Below are 23,438 nucleotides of genomic sequence, written 5' to 3' on the forward strand. Positions count from 1 at the left end.
CATTGCTCATCACATAACCACAGCTGTTTGACGGCAGCAGGTTCCATCAGTCACCAGAGTCATGATATCACAGTCACTCTGTTGACCTCTGATTCTACAGGTTTTCACAGGGATCTTCACAGCTGAGATGGTCTTCAAACTTCTGGCCATGGACCCGTATTACTACTTTCAGGTCAGACTTCCTGTCTGTTGCTGCTAAGTGATGATGAGTGGCAACTGTTACCATGTTGATGCGTGTCTTCTCTGTTGTCATGGAAATAGGTGGGCTGGAACATCTTTGACAGCATCATTGTCACCATGAGTCTGGTGGAGCTGGGACTGGCTGATGTTCAGGGCCTGTCTGTGCTGCGCTCATTCCGATTGGTCAGTAGGATTTCATCATTACCTGTCTTTATTATTATCCCCTCACCCTGCTCTCACATGTTTTGCTCCCTGTCTTGTGTCCAGATGCGAGTCTTTAAGTTGGCCAAGTCGTGGCCAACCCTCAACATGCTGATCAAGATCATCGGGAACTCTGTGGGGGCTCTGGGGAACCTGACTCTGGTTCTAGCGATCATTGTCTTCATCTTTGCCGTCGTCGGTATGCAGCTGTTTGGGAAGAACTACAAAGATTGTGTCTGTCGCATCGCAGAGGACTGTAAACTTCCTCGTTGGCACATGAACGACTTTTTCCACGCCTTCCTCATCATCTTTAGAGTCCTGTGTGGAGAGTGGATCGAGACCATGTGGGACTGCATGGAGGTCTCAGGTCAGGCCATGTGTCTGATTGTCTTCATGATGGTCATGGTCATCGGAAACCTAGTGGTGAGTCACTGCAGGCGGTAAGTTAACCTGAGGTACTGAATCGCTTCCAGGTCTGGTTTCAGGGCCTGAATCTTTTCCTGGTCTGGTTTCAGGTCCTGAATCTGTTTCTGGCCATGCTGCTTAGCTCGTTCAGTGGAGATAATCTGGCAGCTCCAGAAGATGAAGGAGAAAACAATTTGCAGATTGCCATAAATCGGATCAACAGGGCTGTGTCCTGGACAAGGTCTGGTATCGTGGAGCATATCTGGACTCTGATGGGGAAGAAGAACCATGAACAAGAACACATCGGTAGGGTTAAGGTTCCCAGCCCAGGAACTTTTATGAATTTTTCATCCATTTGTGTTTGTTGTGGTTTAACATTAATGTTTATTTTTTGTTCCAGGTGTTTAAAAAAATGACGGTTTATTTTTTCTTTAAGTAAAATTTGTATAATTACTTTACAGGAGTTGACGGTGAAGATGATAACAAGATCTCAAAGGACATTTTACCTTTGACCTTTGTGACTTCAGACCAACAACTGTCAGAGATAAACAGCCTCAGCTGTAGTCATGACAATGTGAAAAGTAGCTACAACAACATCACCTTCCTGAGGGTGCCCATTGCCAAGGCAGAGTCCGAATCAGAATCTGAAACACCTGAAAATGAAGATGAGGAGGGTGAAGAGGAAGAAAACCATTCAGAAGTAAATTTATGTTTATGTTTAAATTTATGGAAATCCACAAATGACACAAGAAAGTAGCAGTGCGAGGGAAAAATATGGATATATAAATAAAAATTGAAATATTATATACAATAATGTAGAACTAATGCTATACATACACAAGGCTGTTTTTAAAAAATCTGCAATATAGAGATGGGGATAAAGTTGTGTTATTGTGCAATTTGTTCATTCTTTGTAATATACAGAGGGCAAAATGTGCAGCAGTTCTTTTCTGAAATATAGTTGTCAGTGTTTTGACTGAAGGTGTTGTCTAATGTCTGATGGCACAGAGGAGCCCCTCAGGTGCTTTGAGGCTGGATGAGTCTGAGCTGCCTCAGTTCAGCAGAGAGGAGAAGAGAGGGCTCGGCCATGATGGCTTTTAGTTTTCCTCTCTTCTCAGTCATGGCCTCCACACAGATCCATCTCCCCCTCTGAGCTGTTTGTTGGTGCCACAGCTCCTGATGCCATCTCCCCAGCACCACAGCAAAGAATATGACACAGGCCACTACTGACCCTAACCATAACATAACATCCGTAGCAGCCTAATGCACACGTTAAAAGACCTGAGCCTCAGAAAAACCCTCCTGCCCTGTCCCTTCCTGTTCAGGGACACAGTGTTTTCTGACCAGTCCAGTTTGTTATTTGAATGCACCCCCAGAGGAAGGGATGGGAGGAAGGGAATGTGAGAGGAGGGTGGTGGGGTACGAGGAGGGGATGGAAGGGGAGGTACCTCCGTTCATTAAAAACGAAGTGTCCGCTAAAGAGCTGTCATGGTACGGACACATCATGTCCCCGATAAAGATAGTGTCTCTGGGCTGTAAGTCTCCGCTGCTCAAACATGTGGTGTGTCACCGCCGGTAGGTTTACATGGTGCTCAGAGACACCGGAGACTTGAACCTCACCTTTAACTTCAACATCGAATGTTTGGTGTAGAAGGACATTTAATCCGATCCTGTCCAGAGAGGAAGCGTGAGGAGCGACAAGGTTTTTAGAGAAACTTTTGAATATTTCTGGTGTAATCAACACCTGTGTCCAACAGTGGTGGGACTTTGGCAAGACTCAGATTAAACAGCTGAGTTTACTCGTAATGTCACTAGAAATAGAATAATAATAATAATAATAATAATACTTTTTATTTATAGAGCACTTTTCACAGTACTCAAAGACACTTCACAAACGTTAACATTAACATAAAAAGCTACACACTAAAAACATAAAGCACACAACATACATCACACATTAAAAGCAGTTCTGAAAAGGTGAGTTTTGTGATTTGAACATTGTGAGATTGGTGCAGTCTCAGATGTGTTTGGGGAGAGAGTTCCAGAGGGAGGGGGCCGCTCCGGAGAAGGCTCTGTCCCCCCAGGTCCGGTGCTTGGTCCTGAGTGGATGGTGCAGGAGGACAGCATCAGAGGAGCGGAGCCAACGGGATGGAGTGTGGTGGTGGAGCTGGTCGGTGAGGTAGGAGGGGGCCTGGTTATGGAGGCCTTTGTTAGTGAGGAGGAGGACTTTGTATTGGATGTGTTGTGGGACATGGAGCCAGTTAGGGTTAGGGTTAGGGGTGATGTGATCACAGGAGCGGGAGTGGGTGAGCAGGCGAGCAGCAGAGTTCTGGATGTGCTGTAGTTTATTTAGGACTTTGGATGATGTGCCTTAGAGAATACTGTTGCAATAGTCGATTCTGGAGGTGATGAAAAGCGTGGATCAAAGTTTCAGCAGCAGAGGGAGTGAGTGATGGGCTGCTGTCAAACAAGACTCCGAGGTTACGGATGTGTGGGGAGGGAGAAAGAGTGGAGTTGTCGATGGTGAGGCAGAAGTTGTGACTGGTTATAGTGAGGGATTTGGGTGAGATGATCATGTCCGATTTGTCACAGTTTAGTTTGAGGAAGTTGATTTGCATCCATTATTTAATGTCAGTTAGGCAGTTGGTCAGAGTGTAATGAGTTGCAGATGTGATGGATTTAGTAGAGATTTAGAGCTGGACATCATCGGTGTAGCAGTGGAAGCAGTGGATGTTTCCCCAGCTTCACGCGCTGCCTCCTATCAGACAGGAAGTCTGTGATCCACCTGCAGATGGAGTCAGGCCAGCTCAGCTGGGAGAGCTTGTCCTGGAGTAGATCTGGATTATGGTGTTGAATGCAGATCTGACATCCACAAACAGGATCATGGCGTCGGTTCCTGGGGAGTCCAGGTGCTGGAGGATGAAGTGGAGCCATGTTTACCGTATCATCTACAGATCTGTTGGCTCCGTAGATGAACTGTAGAGGGTCTAGCAGGGGGTTGGTAATGTCTTTGAGGTGGGACAGGACAAGGTGCTCAAAACACTTCATTACCACTGAAGTCAGGGCAGCAGGTCTGTAGTCAATCAATCAATCAATCAATCAAATTTTATTTGTATAGCCCATATTTACTAAGTCATTAAGTCGTGTGGTCCAAATGACTACAGACTTATGACTATTGTAAGTCATAATGATTATTATGGTGGGGTGGACAGCTTGTTCTTAGCCACGGGACAAATTTAAGAGCAGGAGTGGCAATTTATTTTAAGATAATAATGATTATTATTATTATTATTTATTCATTTCTTTATGTTATTGGATTGGGTATAACATGTATTTAATGTGTTTTTTCAGTGTGACGAGTCATCATTCTGCAGCACAGTACAGACACTTCCTGATATCAAAGAGGATGAAGATGATGAAGATCATGAGTCAAACACACCTGAGGACTGTTGTACCAACAGTATGAACACACACACACACACACACATGTCCTGTGATTGACTGATTCAGATAAATCATGTGTTTTTATATTTCAGAGTGCTATCATAGATGTCCGTTCCTGGACATAGACCCTTCCAAGGGCAGAGGGAGGGTCTGGTCTAACTTCAGGAGAACATGTTTCTCCATCGTAGAACACAACTACTTTGAGACTTTCATCATCTTCATGATTCTGCTGAGCAGTGGAGCACTGGTAAATATGATTATTGATCACTGATCAAACATGCTGAGTTTTAATTGATTGTGTGAATTCATGTGTTTGTTTTATTGTATTTGTTCAAAAGAATGTTAAAATATATATTTTTTAAATACTCTTAACTTCTCCCGGTGTTGGTTGGTCTGTTTGATCTGGTCACGTGACTGATCTTATTGGTTCTCAGGAATGTGTGCAGTGTGATTACTAACTTGTGAAGACAACATGGCTTCAATAGCTAACAGTGGACTACAAACTGACTACTAACATGGCTGCCATGCTTTACCAAGGTGAGATGTTGTTTAACTTTTCAACTCTGAAATAAACTTCATAAATCTTCAATAAACACAAATATGACAATGTTGAAGTAATAACGCAAAATCAAAAAAACCACATATCAAAACAAAAAATAACTAACTGAGTGGAAAAAACATACACAGTTTAAAACTTTATTCAAAGTTTTTCAGGCATCAGATCATCTACAAACAAAGAAAATAAAATCACAAAGAAAAGGAGGGCAGATGATGAGGGTGCAGCCTCTGTAGTTTGGAGCAGGTCTCTTCAGGAAGTGAAGGTAGGTCACCTCACAGGGTGACGTTACAGGTTTGTTCCAGTGTGAGAAGGAGGCTGGTGAAATAGTCAAAGCCTGTTGGGAGGATGAGTAGAAGGTTGTGGAGTAAGAAAACCAGACGAGTGGAACATCTCTGCAGGTCAACCTGGAAACTGATAGGACTGGAGGTTGACTGGAGGCAGGTAGATAAAGGTGACCATGGGTCAAAAGGGGTTGGTGGTTCCACTCCTGTCTACAGGTCTGTCTGCTGGTTTGTACTAGGAACCAGAAGCAGATGTTTGTTGGATCAGTGACTGGCGATCAGGAGCTGGTAACTTGAAATCAATTTTTTTCCAATTCTAAACAACCAACCAAATGACCAGATGATAGTAGCAGGGACCATCGACTCAGGAACAGAAACATTTCATGGGGCCCCTTAACATCAGAACATTAAGCTGAGACCCTGACAGCTGGGATGTGTCGAGGATCAATGTCTGTGTGACAGTCTTTGACAAGGTATTCCTACCCCTCGATACCTCCCAGGTAAAATTCTGAGAGGTCAAAGTCATCTTCCAATAAAACATCTATTCAGTTTAGACTGACATGATTAGAAGATTACAGGACACATGAATGCAGGTAGCTGCAGTGAAGATACTTTAATGTCAACAATGAAAGGCTGGAAGAAGCAATGACAAAAAAATTATGGAACATAAAGAGAAAGTCGAAAACAATGACAAAATAAAAACCACATGCTCAGAGAATGAGAGAAACACTGATATTCAAAACTCAAACATACAAACTAACAAGAGCAGGAAGTAAAACAAAAACACATAAGGAATGTAATGACAAATAAAACAGGAAATAACACGTAATATTACTGGAGTAAAGTAAAACATTCATGCTCACATCTTTTCTCCTGGCAACAGTCAGCTGTTTTTTTTTAAACAGTCAGGTTACATCAAGCCAGTTGTTTTTTAGTTGAACGATAATCAATGATCTTTGTTTCCATGTGACCTAACCCTGACACTGAGAATTAAGGGTGATAACCGTTGTCTCATTGTGAACAGGCATTCGAGGACATTTACTTGGAGCAGCGTCGGGTGATAAAGATGGTTCTGGAATATGCAGACCAGGTGTTCACCTACGTGTTTGTAATCGAGATGCTTCTCAAGTGGATCGCATATGGATTCAAGACCTACTTTACCAACGCATGGTGCTGGCTGGACTTCGTAATCGTAGATGTAAGAACAGGATCAATAAACATACTGATACAATTATCAAGTGGTCATCTGCGGTATGTCACCAGGTGTGTTATGTCTTGCAGGTATCTCTGGTATCACTGACAGCAAACATCCTGGGATACTCAGACCTGGGAGCCATTAAGTCTCTAAGGACTCTTAGAGCTCTGAGGCCCTTGAGGGCCCTGTCCCGCTTTGAGGGGATGAGGGTGAGACAGGCACTTTAAACCTTGACATAAAGACAGACACAGGCATCAGAGGGTGACCTGTCACTCTGCTTACCGTTATCATTACATATCATTCAGCTACAAAGTTTGAGGTTCAAACATCCTCTGGTTCAGATTTACTCTCGTTAACTCGTTTTTTTTTCGTATTGTCCGTCTGTCCCATTCTCGTGAATGCGATATCTCAAGAATGCCGAAAATGAATTTCCTCAAATGTGGTACAAATATTCACTTGGACTTAAGGATGAACTGATTAGAGTTTGATGGTCAAGGGTCAAAAGGTCAAGGCCACATGGCCAATGCGTGGTCTTGAACTCAATATATCAGAAAATATCCAAAGAGAATTTCATCACATCAGGCTCAAACATTCACTCAGAATCAAGGTTGACCTGAATAGAATTTGGTGGCCATAGGTCAAAGTCACTATGACCTCAAAAAGCACATTTCTTTCCTTGTGTATGCGATATCTCCGAAACGACTTGAGAGAATTCTTTTGAATACAGAAACTGCACTGGTTGGTGGAGGCTAACAACCAAAGTGCGGTAATTCTAGTTTTTTCTAAAGAGTGTCTTTTTAGTTTTTTTAATATTTTGAATTAGTTTCAATAATGTTTCAACTTTTTCATTTAATTTTATTATTATATTTATTTTATTCCACTTTTGTATTGTTTTTCTTCACGTTACAACTTGTTTTTAAAAAGTGTGATATTAATAAATGTATAATTGTGTCCAGGATGGTGATTTGAGTTTATTTACCTCTCTGTCTGTAGGTGGTGGTGAATGCTCTGGTCGGAGCGATCCCGTCGATCTTTAATGTTCTTCTCGTCTGTTTGATCTTCTGGTTGATCTTCAGCATCATGGGAGTAAATCTGTTTGCAGGAAAGTTTTATTACTGTTTCAACGCAACATCAGCGGAGAGGTTTCATCCTGATGACGTCAATAACAAGACTGAGTGTCTCGCACTGATCAACGCAAACTTCAATGACGCTCGCTGGAAGAACTTAAAGGTCAACTACGACAATGTGGGAATGGGCTACCTGTCGCTGCTGCAAGTGGTCAGCCAACACGTGATGTCACATAAACACTGAGTTCCTTGTATGAAAAATAAACATATTTACATAATCAATAATCAAACTCAGATTATCAATATTTATACTCAAATAATCAAAAATTAAAACCAGATATTCAATAATTGATATCAGAAGATTAACAATCAATCTCAGATAATCAATTCATAAATTGATCTGAATAAAATCTGTCTTTTTCAGGCCACATTTAAAGGTTGGATGGAGATCATGTACGCAGCAGTGGACTCCAGAGACGTTAGTATAAACTAACATACACTGCTCAAAACAATTCAGGGAACTTAAAACACACATCAGATCATGATTAACAAATTATTCAAGTTGAAAATCTTTACTGATGAACATTGTATAATTAGTTGAGAACAAAATGACGTAACAACAACCAATGGAAACCACCAGCCCACTGAGGACTGGATTCAAAACCACACTGAACGTCCCAGTAACTGAAACCACAGACTGATCCAACGTGTGTGAATTTCATCAAGTCATCATGTGACTCAGTGGGTGTGGCCTCCTCCTGCCTGTTCTCCTGACAGCGTCTGGACATGATGCTCCTGAGGAGTCGCAGGATGGAGTCCTGGGGGTTCTCCTCCCAGACCTGGATCATCACCTCCCAGACCTGGATCATCACCTCCTGGACTGTGGACGGACGTGGTAGCGTCGGATGCACCGACACATGACGTCCAATAGGTGCTCAACTGGATTTAGGTCAGAGGAACATGAGGGTCAGTCAAGGGCATCAATGCACCAGGAGGAACCCAGGAGGAACCCAGGGCCCAGTGCATGTTGGCTATGACATTGAGGTCTGTGTGACCCTCCCAGGATCTGCCTCCTCAGACCTTCACTGATCCACCAAACTGGTCATAGATGATGTTACAGCAGCTTCACGTTCACCACGACGTCTCCAGACTCGTTCACACCTTTCACATGTGCTCAGTGTAAACCTGCTCTCATCTGTGAGGAGAACGAGGCTGCAGTGGTGGACCTGCTGGTCCTGGTGTTCTCTGGTGAATGGAGCTGTGAGCTCAGGTCCCACAAGAAGACCTCGGCTCCTCATGCCTCCTCATGGAGTCTGTTTCTCACAGTTTGTTCAGGAACACACCAGTAGTTAGCTGGAGGTCATTTTGTAGAGCAGCGCTCCTCCTGTTCCTCCTTCACGAAGGAGCAGATACTGGTCCTGCTGCTGGGTTGATGCTCTTCTACTGTCCAGCTCTCCTGGTGTCTCCTGGTGTCTCCAGATGTCTCCTCCAGGCTCTTGAGACACAAACCTTCTTGTGACCAGAGGTATGGATGTGTCCTCCTGGAGGAGCTGGACTACCTGTGCAGCCTGATGGAGCTGCAGGTAGCTCCTCATGCTGCCAGCAGTGAGGAGGAGCAGGACCCAGAAGTAGAAGGAGTCAGGAAGGATCAGCAGAGAGCAGCTGTCTGTGGACACCACATTAAAAACAGTCCCTGTTTGGGGCTCGTCTTGCTTCTGCCTCCATTTCACCTGTTGTTAGAGGAACTGGTTCTTCTAATGGACACTTTGATCTCTGAAGTTTCACTTTACACTGTGACGTGATCCCTTCATTGTTTTAAGCAGCGTGTATATACTATACAATAAATACATGTTGACTATATGTTAACTTTATAATATTCATAATTTATAATTATATGAAAACTATATACTAACTTTATGTTAACTATATGTTAACTATAAAATAACTTTAATAACTATAAACAATATTATAATAACTATTTAATAACTGATGTAATTGTTTTGTAAGTGGTACTAAAACTGTCTGTCTGTCTGTCAACAACAAGTGTTACGGTGTTATCAACAACGAAACAACTGATTCTCCACAACAGGTTCTGGGGAATAAGTTCTGGGGTCTATGAAGCAGGATTTGTTTTTACTCATATGTTTATTATTCAACAGTTTGATTCTCGTTGTTAAATATGAGGCTCTGCTGTCAGTCAAACTTGTCCTTGTCTGTGATTGGTCAAATTTAGTAAACCCTGCCGCTTTTATGTGCACACGCTCATATCTAGAGTAGAAAAACCTGAGTTGACTTAATGAGTTAATAGCCAGTGTCATGTGACCACATAGCCTGACTGTGACTGTTTGGTTAAGTTCAGCTGGATAACTGAAAGTTTAGGGTTAGGGTGGAAGGAAGAACTCAGCTGGGGCCGAGGCCTGCATGAAGGCCAGATATGATAAGAAAGCAATTAGGTGCACTTTTGATCGAGGTGACCTTAGTGCTGGTCTCAGAGCCGCATAACCAGTGGGGACCAGGTTTTGCCGGCCCTTATGGCGTGTCGAAGAAAGTTGGTGACCTGAATTGCAGCTAAAGAACTCCTGATAGGAGGTCTAAAACCAGAGATTGCCACATAAATGCATTGAAGGCATACAAGGGTCAGGATGTGGCACCCTGCTGTGCTGTACCAGAGTTTCTTGTGGAGAAAGAAGAGTTGAGTTCTGGTTACCCAGAGATGCCCTCTCCTTCTCTGCAGATGATGAGCCAAGTTTTACAACACACAGACTTGAGCTGTGCTTGAGGAAAATGTGCAGCATCTGACAGAAGCTCAGGGACAGGATGTGGTTTGGTTGGCTCTTACCCAATGTTGTGTAGAGATGTTCCTGGGAAAACTAATAGGACGGTGCATGATGTGGATGTTGGCAAGGCCATGTCTATAAAACAGAACCCTTATCGTTACTTGTCTGTAAAAAAGAACATTGTTCCAGAGGAGATGAAGTATATGCTTCAAATCGGGCTCATTGAGCCAGCTGGCAGTACCTGGAGTTCAGTGGTGTTTGCAGCACAGGAAGGAAAGGCCGATGTGCCCGCACACAGCTCATGCAACTTTTGGGATTGCGTGGTTTCCATTGCAGCTTTGTGCCAAATTTTGCAGCAGTTATGGCCCCATTGACAGATCTCTTTAAAATAAGTTACTTCTTTACGTCAAGGGACCTCATTTATAAAACAGTGCGTAGGATATATACTGAAAGTGGATGTGCTTACAAAGGCAGAAAATGGCATTTATAAAACCTTGCGCATGCACACCTGTTTGCTTGATAAATCACATGGTTATAAATGAGGCCCCAGGTCTTCACTCCAGGTTCTGAGGACATTACCACAGGCCCAGCAAACAGGGTTAGAACGAGCACTGATCTGGTTATTTAATATTACTAATTGATCCTCATTCAGTGGTGATGAAACTAGCACTGGTAAAAAGTTTATTTATTTTAAAATAAAACTGACTTGACCATTGTCGTCATGGTGACCTTCTGTGTAGGTGGAGTCACAGCCGATGTATGAGGACAACCTGTACATGTACCTGTACTTTGTCTGTTTCATCATCTTTGGCTCCTTCTTCACTCTCAACCTCTTCATTGGAGTCATCATTGACAATTTCAACCAGCAGAAAGCAAAGATAAGTTTCTATTCACTGAAATAAAATGATTAACAATTTGAATGCTGGACGATGAGACGCACCTTCGTCTCCATGACGTCGCAATGACAAACATTCTGTTTCTGTCAGTTCATGTTTTTGTTTCTTTACATGGGAGGAACAGATCTTTTCATGACGGAAGAGCAGAAGAAATATTATAATGCCATGAAGAAACTGGGCTCCAAGAAACCTCAGAAACCTGTACCACGCCCAAAGGTCAGGACAGCTACTTCCTGTTTGCACTACTTCAATTTTATTGGACTCCGACCATGAACACAGGTGTGACAATTCAGGTAAAAGCAGGAGTGAAATGTTGTATATTCTATGTCTCGTAGAACAAGTTCCAGGGTTTGGTCTTTGACCTTGTGACAACACAGTTTTTCGACATCCTCATCATGGTGCTGATCTGCCTCAACATGGTGACCATGATGGTGGAGACGGATGAACAGAGCGCAGAGAAAGAGATGATCCTGTATTGGGTCAACCTCGTCTTCATCATCATCTTCACGACAGAGTGCTCTCTGAAGATCATCGCGCTCAGGCAGCACTACTTCGCTGTGGGCTGGAATATCTTTGACTTTGTGGTCGTCATCCTGTCCGTCGTAGGTGAGTCAGCGTCTGCTGATGTTTTCGTCTCATCATCCAATAACGGGTTTTTTTAATTAGAGACAAGATCTTAAAAAATGTTAACATTTTACAAAAAATAAAGTAGTAAATTTCAGGAAGTTGATTTTAATACCGAGAAAAAGTCAAAGTCTATGTGTCCTCTTCATCCCTCCCTCCCTCCAATCTCTCTTTCATCCATCCATTCTCACATTCACCCCTTTCTCCTTTCACACCTGCATCCCTCCCTCCTCTCTTACCTTCATTCCTACATCTTCACCATCATCCCTCTCTCCCTTCACTCATTCATCCCTCTCTCACTTCACTCCTTCACTCCTTCAGGTCTCCTCCTCGCTGACATCATAGAGAAGTACTTTGTCTCGCCAACGCTCTTTCGTGTCATCCGATTGGCTCGTATCGGTCGAATTCTTCGTCTAATTCGTGGAGCGAAGGGAATCAGGACCCTGCTCTTCGCCCTGATGATGTCACTTCCTGCCCTCTTCAACATCGGCCTCCTCCTCTTCCTCATCATGTTCATCTTCTCCATCTTTGGGATGTCAAACTTTGCATACGTGAAGAAGGAGGCCATGATAGATGACATGTTTAACTTTGAGAACTTTGGGAACAGTATGATCTGTTTGTTTATGATCACCACGTCAGCTGGATGGGATGGTCTGCTGAGTCCCATCATGAACACACCACCGGACTGCGACCCAGACCTAGAGAACCCAGGATCCATGGTCCGAGGGAACTGCGGCAGCCCAGCGGTGGGTATTGTCTTCTTCACCACATATATCATCATGTCCTTCCTCGTGGTGGTCAACATGTATATCGCAATCATCCTGGAGAACTTCAACGTGGCCACAGAGGAGAGCAGCGAGCCGCTGTGTGAGGACGACTTCGAGATGTTTTATGAAACCTGGGAGAAGTTTGATCCCAACGCGTCACAGTTTATTCAGTACAGGTGAGTCCAACAGGTGAGTCCAACCTGCAGCACAACAATCACAGTCTGGTTCTTATCTGGAGGATTATTTATCCTTTAGCTGGATCTGATTTAACCTTATCTGATCCGGTCTGCTGTTCAAAAAATCAAATAATGTCTCATTGTGTCTAATTGTCTGTAATGGAATCTTATGGACTCTAATGATGTGTAATCGTCAAATCTTCTCTAATGGACCCTCCTGGTTCCTACAGTCAGCTATCGGACTTCTGCGACATTCTGCAGGATCCTCTGAGGATTCCCAAACCAAACACCGTCAAACTGATCCACATGGATCTTCCTCTGGTTCCTGGAGATAAGATTCACTGTCTGGATGTCCTGCTCGCACTCACTGCACAGGTAAAATTATATTATATTATATTATATTATATTATATTATATTATATTATATTATATTATATTATATTATATGTTCCAGGTGTTGGGTGATTCAGGAGCAATGGATTCTCTCAAAGCAAACATGGAGGAGAAATTCATGGCCAACAACCCATCCAAGGTTTATTCTATTTTCTCAACCTCAAGTTTAACGTCATTCTTATTATATAATAAACATTTATTTTACACAGAACAAACAGAAATTTTATTCAAAAATTAAATCAAGTGATTCAATTTTACTTTGCACTCTTCTTTTGTTTTTAATACTCTTTCAAAGTGTTGACGTGAATGATAAACATTCAGATGAAAGTTTTTTTTCATGAAATATTTCTGTTGCAATACATTAACACAAGAAAACTAATAAAACAACATGATAAACAGTAAACACATCAAACTGTCAAGGACAGTAAACGTACCATCATCTGCATATTGTTTCCATTATGTTTGATTTTTCTTGAAAACAGAAGGTTCAGATTATTGATCCTCTTGTTGTACCAGGAGAAATGTTCAAGGACAGGAAACAGCTTCAGTGGTTTGTTGATGTTTGACCTTTGACCTTTAGGGGCTTCGACTGTTTAACAAACTGTGCTGTATTAACAGATAATAATTGTTTCTGACAGGTGTCATATGAACCAATCAGCAGCACCCTGAGGAGGAAGCATGAAGAGGTGGCAGCGATGGTAATCCAGAGAGCGTACAGGAAACACCTCCTGCGGCGGACAGTCAAAGTGGCATCCTACAAATATCGCAAGAAGACGAGGGGGCATCAAGATGAGGATTTGTCTCTGGAGACAAAAGGACTTGTGTTTAAACGTATCAGTCAGCTGTACGGAGACAACCAGGACTCTGCTGAGTCATTCGCTCAGGTGGAGCTTCAGAGTGAGTTTCTCCTTCATGCTGCTCCTCCAGTCACTGCCCCGAACCTACTGCAAGATGAGAACCTGAGAGAGTCAATCGTGTGATGAGGCCTTGTGTTTAATGTCTCTTCTCTTTTCTGCATTGTGTGAACTCACCCGTTTCCTGTTGGCGGACTCACGACTATTTAGCTTCAGAATCAGGAGACTAAAGTTCATCAGGCTGAATATGCATCAATTCTGTTCCTCTTATCAAAAATGTTTGATAACATCGTCTTCATTTTCATCTGATGTACTTTTTAATCATTTTTCTTAACTTCTGTGTGTGATTATAGACTAGTAATCTGTGGGTGTTGGCTTGTCTTAGTGATCATATTAAAGGGTTCGGATTGGTTCATGTTCAGAAGCTTCATCTTTTAATGGACATTTGTGTTGACCAATCATATGACGTTATTTGTATTAAAGAAACCAATCTGTACCAACAATAGATAATAATAAATTATTATTATTATTATGATAATAAGTATTATTCTTATTCTTATTCAAATAGAAGTTCGGCAGACATTTGTTTCCAGGACGCTGAAGGCTGTACTTAAACTTTAAAATAGTAAAACAAGTTAAACATGTGATAAGCTCAGTGTGAAAAAATGAAACTAGTTCTAAACCTTTTTGTTTTGTGACCTTTGACCTCAGATCCAAACAGAAAGTAATAACGTGACTTTATGAACCAATCAATGAACCAGATTCATGTGTTCATTTTTAAATGAGCTGTTCAGTAACATCCATCATTTAGTGTAGTGTAGTTTAGTTTAGTTTAAGTCTAACTAACAGCATTCCCATCCCATTTCTTTGCGTCACATCATTGTTGATGTGAACATGAATTTTTTTGTGTCTGGACAATGGGACACTGAATGTCGCATCACATCCTCAGGTCCCACCTTAAAAAATACAGAGCACTACTGCCACCTTCTGGTGTGTGATCTCACATTCACATTAATCACAAGTCAAGTGAGCTCATTCAATCAAAATCTGATGCATAACAGGCCAGTTTTATTTGTATTATTAACACAAAATATCCATAGAAGAAGAATGCACTTATAGAAAAGTAATACATTATTGTAAATTGATCATAAAGACGAGAAGTTGCAGTTTGTTCACTGGATTCACTCATAGCTGATGTTTGTCTTGGTTTCTTGTTGTTAAGTTGCGTCATGTGATTCATAGGAAAGTGTCGGAGTGATCAGCTGATCAGTGTTGACATTTGATGAACCAAAGTTGTGATGAAGTGAAAATAAAATCATGAAAACTTTAAATTCTCAACAAGTTTCTGTAGTTCTTCACACTCGGTTCACATGTTCAACACGTTTTGTATGTACATGTTTACATGTGAGTGTTTGAGTAGTAGTAGTTGTGTGCGTCTGAGTAGCAGTTGTGTGTGTTTGTGAAGTAGTAGTAGTTGTATGTGTTTGTGTAATTAGTTGTGTAGTTGGTGGAGGTGCTGGTTGTCGGTGTGTTTGCTCATCTGCTGCAGATGGAGGCTTCGGCTTCCACAGACTAACATACACCATCAAATTATTATTATTATTATTATTATTATTATTATTATATTATTATCAGTCTGGCTGTAGTTGAGGTTGTTGGCTATGATAGCGTGAAGTCTGCTTCAGGATTGAACAGCGCTGTGGTGATTTTTGTGGACAGCACAAAGTGAATCAGTTACTGGAGAGTGGAGTCGTGATTCAAGGCTCTTTCACACCTGTATTGACACTGATCAGTCCTGCTAAAAAATCGAATAATGTCTCATTGTGTCTAATTGTCTGTAATGGAATCTTATGGACTCTAATGATGTGTAATCGTCAAATCTTCTCTAATGGACCCTCCTGGTTCCTACAGTCAGCTATCGGACTTCTGCGACATTCTGCAGGATCCTCTGAGGATTCCCAAACCAAACACCGTCAAACTGATCCACATGGATCTTCCTCTGGTTCCTGGAGATAAGATTCACTGTCTGGATAACCCTAACCCCACCTGTATTGACACTGATCAGTCCTGCTAAAAAGGTCATAATCTCTAATGTGCCCCCGTTCCTGAAAAATTTGCTTTTAGAGAAACGAGACACGGACAGTTAATGTCCCAGATAAAGATGATCCCCATTAGCTGTAAAACTCCACATCTCAAACATGTCGTGTCTTTCAGGAGACAGGTGTTCATGGTTCTGAAAAAAATACAAGGAGCAACTGAATTTGGTTTTCAGGGTTAAAATTCAAGAGTTTAATTACACTGTGCATGTAATGTCAGAAACAATGAAATGTTCCAGCTGTGGAAATGAGGGACATTTGATGTGCCTCGACAGAGCCGTTGGGAGCCTGCCCCAGCAGATGTTGGCTTCGATGTTTACGCGGCGAGACCTCCGCGTACCTCGGCTGGCAGTGGAGCCTCTGTACCGGGGGACCCGCAGAGCGACGCACAATATTCATGGGAGGAAAACAGTGAGGACAACCATCAGGAAGACGAGGTCATAGAAAGTTCAATGAGTCAAACACAAAATGAGTTTAAAATGAATGTTGGTCACACAGCCACTGGAGTGGCAGAGTCAGTGCTAATTGATGAGGACGTTTCCAAACTGTCAATTAAAAGAAAGATCCAGAAAACAAATTTTATTAGTATAGCCCATATTCACAAATTACAGTTTGTCTCATAGATCTTAACAAGGTGCAACATCCTCTGTTCTTAACCATTAACAAGAGTTAAACTACTGTAACAGCCACAATCAGAAAATGAAAACCTTGCTCAACTTTGTGGCCAGAACATGAAATAAGGATGCCGACTGAGTACTTAGTTTCAACAAAATGACAAAGCTTATTTACAAAAATTGGAAACAATAATCAACCAAAACTATGGGAGTCTGGAGGTCTGGCCAAAAATAACAAAAGATGAGGAAGTCTGGGCCAGCCCACAGGATCCGTAGGACCCAGAGCTTCCTCCACTAAACTAATATACCTGAAGGTCAGCCTAAAGTAGAAATAAGCCCGAAAACTGGACTACCAGACCTCCGGCCTCAAACAAGAAGAAACCTAAAGAACGAGAAAAAACCTTCTCTAACATCATCATCATTATCAAGCTGCTGCTGCTGAGAGAGCCTCTTCTACACCCTCCCTTAAATACTGGGCAGGGCCACAATCAGCTCATCCGTCACACCTGTGAGGAGAGGAGAGCAAAGAGTAAAGGGGAGGTCAACTTTTTGGAAAAATACGAAACCGGATGTTTTATTCCGACAGCAGCATCCTGAAGTAGAACAGCTCCTTCTCCCAGTTCACTCGCATAAATGGTAAATTTGAATGGCTGCTCAAAATTTGGTGCTGCACGCACAGGGGCGTTAGTCATTAGGGGTTTACGCTGCTGAAAAGCATGTTGACACTCATCAGACCCCACAAAACACGCTTTTTCAGCCAAGTTGTTCCCTAAGAGAAGATGAATCCCCTTTGTGGGAAAATGTGGGCGAACCCCCACAATTACCGGTCCGGTAACCAATTCTGACTCGAGGTACACAGTATGCAAAGGCACACCGAGGAAAAGCAAACAAAAATCTCGCACCGGCACATTTGAGTCAACAGCAGACTCCACAGAGAGAGGCAACAATTCACTCAAAATGAAGGACTGTGATGCTGCAGTATCCCTCGAAATAGTAATCAGGACTATGCCACTTTCCCTAGTTAAGGACACAGTGCCATCCATACGGAATGGAACATAAATCTCCAGCTCAAACTGACCCTTCACAGGACACAGCTCAGACACTGGACTGGAAGTTTTAACAAAAGCAACAGATTTAGCTGTTTTTTTTCTCCTTCTCCAAAGTGAGATAGAAACACCTGGACTGGGATGATCATTAAACTAAGTGTGCACAACGGACCTCTCAAACGCAGGTTTATGGATGAGTACATAATCATCAGCAAGAATCGCAGCATTAGACAACTTTACAGCCTTCTGTTCGTTCAGATAAGTGGCAACATGCTCAGGTTAACAGTTTTTAAACTCCTCGATAAGCACCAAGGATTTAAGATCCTCCAACATTTTAACCTGCTGCGCTCAACACCTGTGGTCAAATTATGTCTCTTTTTCACATGCAAATTCGACAAATGTTTGAGACTCATGTTTTTTATACTTGCTAAATTTTTGCTGCTATGCCTCTGGTACAAGCTCGTATGCCCAAAAAATACTGGCTTTGACAAACTCATATTTAAGGCTGTCTTCAGGGTTAGTTTGCGACAGTGTTCTTCGTGCACACCCAGTGCTAGACCAGGAAAACTTTATTGAACGCGTCACACACAAATTCCGTGCCATTTACAGCATCTCTTATTGGCTGTCATTAGTCATCACACATCACCTGCTTCCATATAAACTAAAGCTAAAGTAAACTAAAGTATTTATAATTGAGAGCATATTTTACATTCATAAGTCAATAAAAATGCTGCGTAAACGTCCTGAGCTTTACCAGTGAGTACGCACTGCAGCAGAAGAGTCCAAAGCTCTTTAGGCCACTTTAAAGTTGTTGCAACACACTCAAAGACTGTAAAATATCTATCCACATCTTTCTCTCGGAAAACTGGAACACGCCGAATGTACTTGCTCACATTGGAATATGGTACCTGCTCTGACAAGAACTGCAGACTCCGTGGAACCGTGATTGGGACACTGATAAAATCATCCACAAAAAGTTCCATTACGCACGACAGTCAGCTTTAAACGGAAGAAAATTGAGAAATGAAAAACACTAGCAACTCCCACAATCAAAACCAGAAAAACACTCAGGAAGGCATCCACACACTTAACACTGCCAAAAACTCTCTGTTTTTATTATTCCAAATAATAAGCAACAGAATTATGCACTCGCAAACTCTGTGCAACCACAGTGTTGCAGCCAAAGCAAAATAGCATGCACGGATTCAAAAATTCTGTCAGGGGCCTTTTATGTCAACCAAGAGTGATACAGTGAAACAAAGTAACAATTAATAACTGTTACAAAGTACCAACAACAACGATTGAAGCTGTTGCAGTTGTTATTGGCGTTGTTGTTGTTGTTGTTGTTGTTGTTGCTGTTGTTAGGGAAAGGCTGTCAGTCAGATTGTTGTGTTCATCTTCTCTGTTGCCTGGGTGTTGGTCAGTCATTCATTTATTCAGGTTCCTGTGATAAAACTCAACGTTTGACCTCGGATCAGTGACAGTTATGAATTTATTCAGTTTCCTGTGATGTAACTCCGGATAACGTCTGACCTCGGATCAGTTTCAGTTCTGAATAAATTCAAACCTTTGAGAAGAAAAACATCAGTTTTTAAAAACAGTTTCACCCCTTTTACATGTTAACATCAGTGAATCTGATCTGCTTCACGTACAGACTTTTAATTTGAAAATCATTTATTCCTCAGCTGTGACGTTAAAATAAGATTTTAAAAAGCTGCTGCTTCATTTCACAAACAAACCAACATGGTGTTTTTATGTTTGTGTTTTTCAGATCCTCTGATCTCATCTGCATGAAAACATATTAATTCATAAAGAAAAACATTTTAATCTGAGTTTAAATGTTCTGAGTCAAAGTTCAGCTCCGACTGTTTGATTCTAAAAAATTCAACAGTTAAGGATGAAGGGTCATGTGACATAAATAAAAGCTCAGTTTTTAAATTACTAATTCAGGTTCGGGGTTAGGGTTAGGTTAGGGGGTTAGGTTCTATATATATATATATATATATTATATGTTTCAAAATATGATCAGCTGATTAATGATATTGGATTAAATATCTAAACACTGCCCTCTGCTGGTAGAAAAAATAAATTATTCTGTCATACAATAAATTCTACTGTTATATGATAATTTGCACAAAAAATAAATTAATTCTACATTTAAAAGAAAAAATCTACTGTTATATGATAAACGCTGCTGTCAAAAAAAGTTTTTACTGTTTGAAATTAATTCTAGCCTATTAGTTAAAAAACTAAATTATTGTGTTAGATGATAAATTCAGAGTGGCTGTGGCTGTGGTGTAGAGTGGTCGTCGTCCTCCCACCAGAAGGTTGGCGGTTCGATCCTCAGTCTTCCCCATCTGCATGCCGAAGTGTCCTTGGGCAAGATACTGAACCCCTAAATGAGTAGATGTTTAATATACTAATTCTAAGTCGCTTTGGTTTTGTTAGCCAAAATGACATGTAATGTAAGTTCTACAGTTAAAAGATCAAGTTTGACATTCAAAATAAATTCCACTGATAAGAATACATTCTACTGTTAAAAATTGTAAATTATGAATTCTACAGTAGAAAATATTTCTAATGATTAAATAATATCTTGTTGAGTTAGTTATATTAAGTAACATCTTAATTTTAATTCATTTAAACGAAAACCTGGATACATTTCTGTTCTGACGTCACATTTTAATGTTGTATACATGTTATTGTGAAGGTAAAACACACACACACAGGTTGTTTGTCCGTTTCATGTTTCTGTTGATGAATTTAATGAATTTAAATGAGTTTTCTGCTTTAAAAGTCTGAACTGAAAACATCACAGCACACTGAAGAACTGAACCTGAACTGAACTGAACCTGAACCAGAACCCGAACCTGAAGAACTGAACCTGAACTGAACTGAACCTGAACCAGAACCCGAACCCGAACCTGAAGCTGAACCTGAACCTGAACAGAACCAGAACTTGAACTAAAACCTGAACTAGAACCAGCCATGAACAGAGGTGAGATCAGTGATTCAATCATTTTTCTAGAAACTGTTTCATGTTCAGTTTATTTATTATGATTTTATATTTGTTACATCAATATTTGATTGGGGGGCAGTGGCTGAGGGGTAGAGTGGTCGTCCTTTGACCAGAAGGTTGGCGGTTCAATCCCCAATCTTCATCATCATCATCATTAATATATTATATTTATGATATATATATATTATGTCTGTCTCTCACCTGTCTGTCTCTGTCTCACCTGTCTGTGTCAGTCATCCTCCTGCTGTCAGTCATGTGTGTGGGCGTGTCCTCTCAGCCAATCACAGAGAACCAGCGTCTGTTCTCGATCGCAGTTGGTCGGGTTCAGTATCTTCACCTGGTTGCTAAGAAACTCTTCAGTGAATTCGTAAGTGTGTGTGTGTGCGTGTGTTTTGTATAATTGTATGTCTGTGTAGAAGAACTCTCTACAGTCGGAGGATCACAGTGTGTGTGTATGTTGTGTATAATTGTGTGTCTGTGTTGTGTAGGAGAACTCTCAGTTGGAGGATCAACATCCACTCAACAAAATCTTTTTACAAGATTTTTGTCATTCTGATTATTTCTTGAGTCCGATCGACAAACACGAGACACAACGCAGCTCAGTGAGTACAACACAGTGCGACACAGTACTGTACAGTAGTTCACAAAGTAATACACACAGTACTACACAGTACTAGATAATACTACACGAAGTAATACAGACAGTACTACACAGTACTAGATAATACTGCACAAAGTATTACACAGTACAGTAAATTGAATTGAATTGCGACACACATTAGAGTGAGTATCAGCCGCGGTTTGATTGATTGATGGTTAATTGATTACTCTGGTCCAGGTTCTGAAGCTGTTATCGATCTCTTATCGATTGATTGAGTCCTGGGAGTTTTCGAGTCGCTTCCTGGTCGCAGGTTTCGCTGAGAGGGCCCAGGTTACATCCAAACTGTCAGAGCTGAAGACGGGACTCATGAAGCTGATAGAGGTGAGAACACATCTACACTCTGGCCTGATCTGACGAATCAGAACAGATGTCTGACTGACCACCTCACCCATCAGGCCAATCAGGACGGAGCAGGTGGATTTTCTGAGAGCTCGGTGATCCAGCTCACGCCGTACGGAAACTACTACCAGAGCGTCGGAGTCGATGAGTCATTCAGACGAAACTACGAACTGTTCGCCTGCTTTAAGAAGGATATGCACAAGGTGGGGGTACTGAAAATGTAATGATGATGTAATGATGTAATCATGATGTAATAATGACGACATCTGTGTTTACAGGTGGAGACGTATCTGACCGTGGCCAAATGCCGACTCTCTCCAGAAGCTAACTGCACCCTGTAGCCCCGCCTCTCCACCGTGAAGCACCTCCCCGCAGATGACATCATATGCATTCTGTAGCCCCACCCCCATGGTTGCCGAGCTAACTAGCATAAATGTTAGCCTCTGTTGGTTCTGCATTCCAAACTGATGATGTCATTGTGATATTGTCATACTGTCAGCAAATAAATGGTTCATTCAGATTTTTCAGTTTCCTATTGGTCCTGAGTTGGTCCTAGTCCCATTTCTGGTCTGAGGTCCCGGTCTGTCATCCAAGTCTGACCCTGGGCCTTGTCTGATCATAGTCACTGGTCCTGGGCCCTGTATTATGAAGCCGGATTTGTGGTTATCAGGATAACTTCAGGTTTAATTCAGGTTTAATTCAGGTTAACTTCAGAGTTTTCAGTCCTACGAAGCTCGTTCACTTGTTATCAGGGTAAATGACCATGGTAACTTATGCTGAACAACTAACCTGCTCCAAGTTAAGTTGGAGATAAGAGATCAAACCGTATAAAGCTCCACCCACTGAACAATCCCTTCCTTTGAACCATGACATCATGTTCTTAGAGGATCCGTGGAGCTGGTGTGGATTTGAGACCCACAAGATCCTTTCAGCTCCTCTGATGAGTTTCTGAAATATCTAGATTCTCCTCAGAGGATCCAAACAGAACCAACCTGACCTATAGGAGCAAAGTGCTCCCAGTACCACAGACTGCAGCTACTTCACTTGTTTCCTGTTCACTGTTGCTGATGCAGAGAAGCTCAACACAATCTACATTTTACACATTAACAAAGTCTTTCCTTTAGTTTCTATTGTTATTGTTTTCTACTTATTTTCATTTAGTATCTGACTTGTTTACAAACCTATTTCTACATGTTCGTATTGATATCAATATACAGAAGAAATAGAATCACAGTGTTGAAACACAATGATATATAATAGATAATAATATGAATAATAATGATATGAAAATCTGTCTACTTCCGTCTTTACAGTTTATTTGTGTGTGTTTTTCCTGCAGCTGAGCTTGAAGACTCCAGGGTTTCACCTGAAAGACTAAAACTGTCAGACACACAATGACAACACATGTAAATGACATGTGACTTTATATTCAGATCTACACTTGTTAATGAACAGTTTTACTATAAAAACAATCCCAGATGTTTGACCAGCTGTTCTTCCTGCATTTAGCAGCTGGAACTGTTTCTTTTATACTGGATGTTTGTTCTGCTCAGATTTTTATTATACAACAGTTTGATCCTCGGCTGTCATAAGCAGTAAACCCCGCCCCTTTCATGTGCACGAGCTCAGATCTCGATGAGAAAAACCTGGTTTGACTTAAGGAGTTAATAACCACACACAGTCTGCACTGTCTCTGAGGACACACACTGTGACTCTGAGGACACACACTGTGACTGAGGACACACACTGTGACTCTGAGGACACACAAAGTGACTCTGAGGACACACACTGTGACTCTGAGGACACACACTGACTGCATTGACTGAGTGCACAGTGTCAGCACT

The 23,438-nt window shown here is 41.5% G+C and overlaps 2 protein-coding genes across 3 annotated transcripts in view; both read left to right on the forward strand.

Moving 5' to 3' along the window:
* The window catches only part of scn4ab (sodium channel, voltage-gated, type IV, alpha, b), a 28,242-nt gene extending 13,085 nt beyond the window's left edge, over positions 1 to 15,157 (forward strand). For both annotated transcript variants that reach the window (XM_047343914.1, XM_047343915.1), the window contains exons 14-31: positions 101 to 172; positions 262 to 363; positions 448 to 804; positions 897 to 1,092; positions 1,248 to 1,486; positions 4,138 to 4,246; positions 4,323 to 4,477; positions 6,095 to 6,268; positions 6,352 to 6,474; positions 7,259 to 7,543; positions 7,757 to 7,810; positions 10,850 to 10,987; positions 11,117 to 11,221; positions 11,341 to 11,611; positions 11,951 to 12,572; positions 12,803 to 12,947; positions 13,027 to 13,104; positions 13,604 to 15,157. In XM_047343914.1, coding sequence (XP_047199870.1) covers positions 101 to 172; positions 262 to 363; positions 448 to 804; positions 897 to 1,092; positions 1,248 to 1,486; positions 4,138 to 4,246; positions 4,323 to 4,477; positions 6,095 to 6,268; positions 6,352 to 6,474; positions 7,259 to 7,543; positions 7,757 to 7,810; positions 10,850 to 10,987; positions 11,117 to 11,221; positions 11,341 to 11,611; positions 11,951 to 12,572; positions 12,803 to 12,947; positions 13,027 to 13,104; positions 13,604 to 13,945 — 3,567 coding nt within the window. In that variant the 3' untranslated portion in view covers positions 13,946 to 15,157. The remainder of the gene's footprint in view (positions 1 to 100; positions 173 to 261; positions 364 to 447; positions 805 to 896; positions 1,093 to 1,247; positions 1,487 to 4,137; positions 4,247 to 4,322; positions 4,478 to 6,094; positions 6,269 to 6,351; positions 6,475 to 7,258; positions 7,544 to 7,756; positions 7,811 to 10,849; positions 10,988 to 11,116; positions 11,222 to 11,340; positions 11,612 to 11,950; positions 12,573 to 12,802; positions 12,948 to 13,026; positions 13,105 to 13,603) is intronic.
* Positions 15,158 to 20,417: 5,260 nt separating this feature from the next.
* gh1 (growth hormone 1) lies at positions 20,418 to 22,114 on the forward strand. The gene is made up of 6 exons (XM_035181854.2): positions 20,418 to 20,573; positions 20,828 to 20,961; positions 21,083 to 21,196; positions 21,433 to 21,576; positions 21,651 to 21,797; positions 21,873 to 22,114. Exons 1-6 carry the CDS (start codon positions 20,564 to 20,566, stop codon positions 21,933 to 21,935), a joined length of 612 nt encoding a protein of 203 aa, XP_035037745.1. The 5' UTR covers positions 20,418 to 20,563; the 3' UTR covers positions 21,936 to 22,114.
* The last annotated feature ends 1,324 nt before the right edge of the window (positions 22,115 to 23,438 follow it).

Source organism: Hippoglossus stenolepis, chromosome 16 (genome assembly GCF_022539355.2).
Source record: "Hippoglossus stenolepis isolate QCI-W04-F060 chromosome 16, HSTE1.2, whole genome shotgun sequence".
In the NCBI taxonomy this organism is placed as follows: Eukaryota; Metazoa; Chordata; class Actinopteri; order Pleuronectiformes; family Pleuronectidae; genus Hippoglossus; species Hippoglossus stenolepis.

What these genes read in the sequence shown, in the direction of transcription:
- gh1 (XM_035181854.2), top strand. An exon ending in AGAAACTCTTCAGTGAATTC is followed by an intron (nt 20,962 to 21,082) that starts GTAAGTGTGTGT and finishes TGTGTTGTGTAG; the next exon opens with GAGAACTCTCAGTTGGAGGA. An exon ending in TTAAGAAGGATATGCACAAG is followed by an intron (nt 21,798 to 21,872) that starts GTGGGGGTACTG and finishes CTGTGTTTACAG; the next exon opens with GTGGAGACGTATCTGACCGT.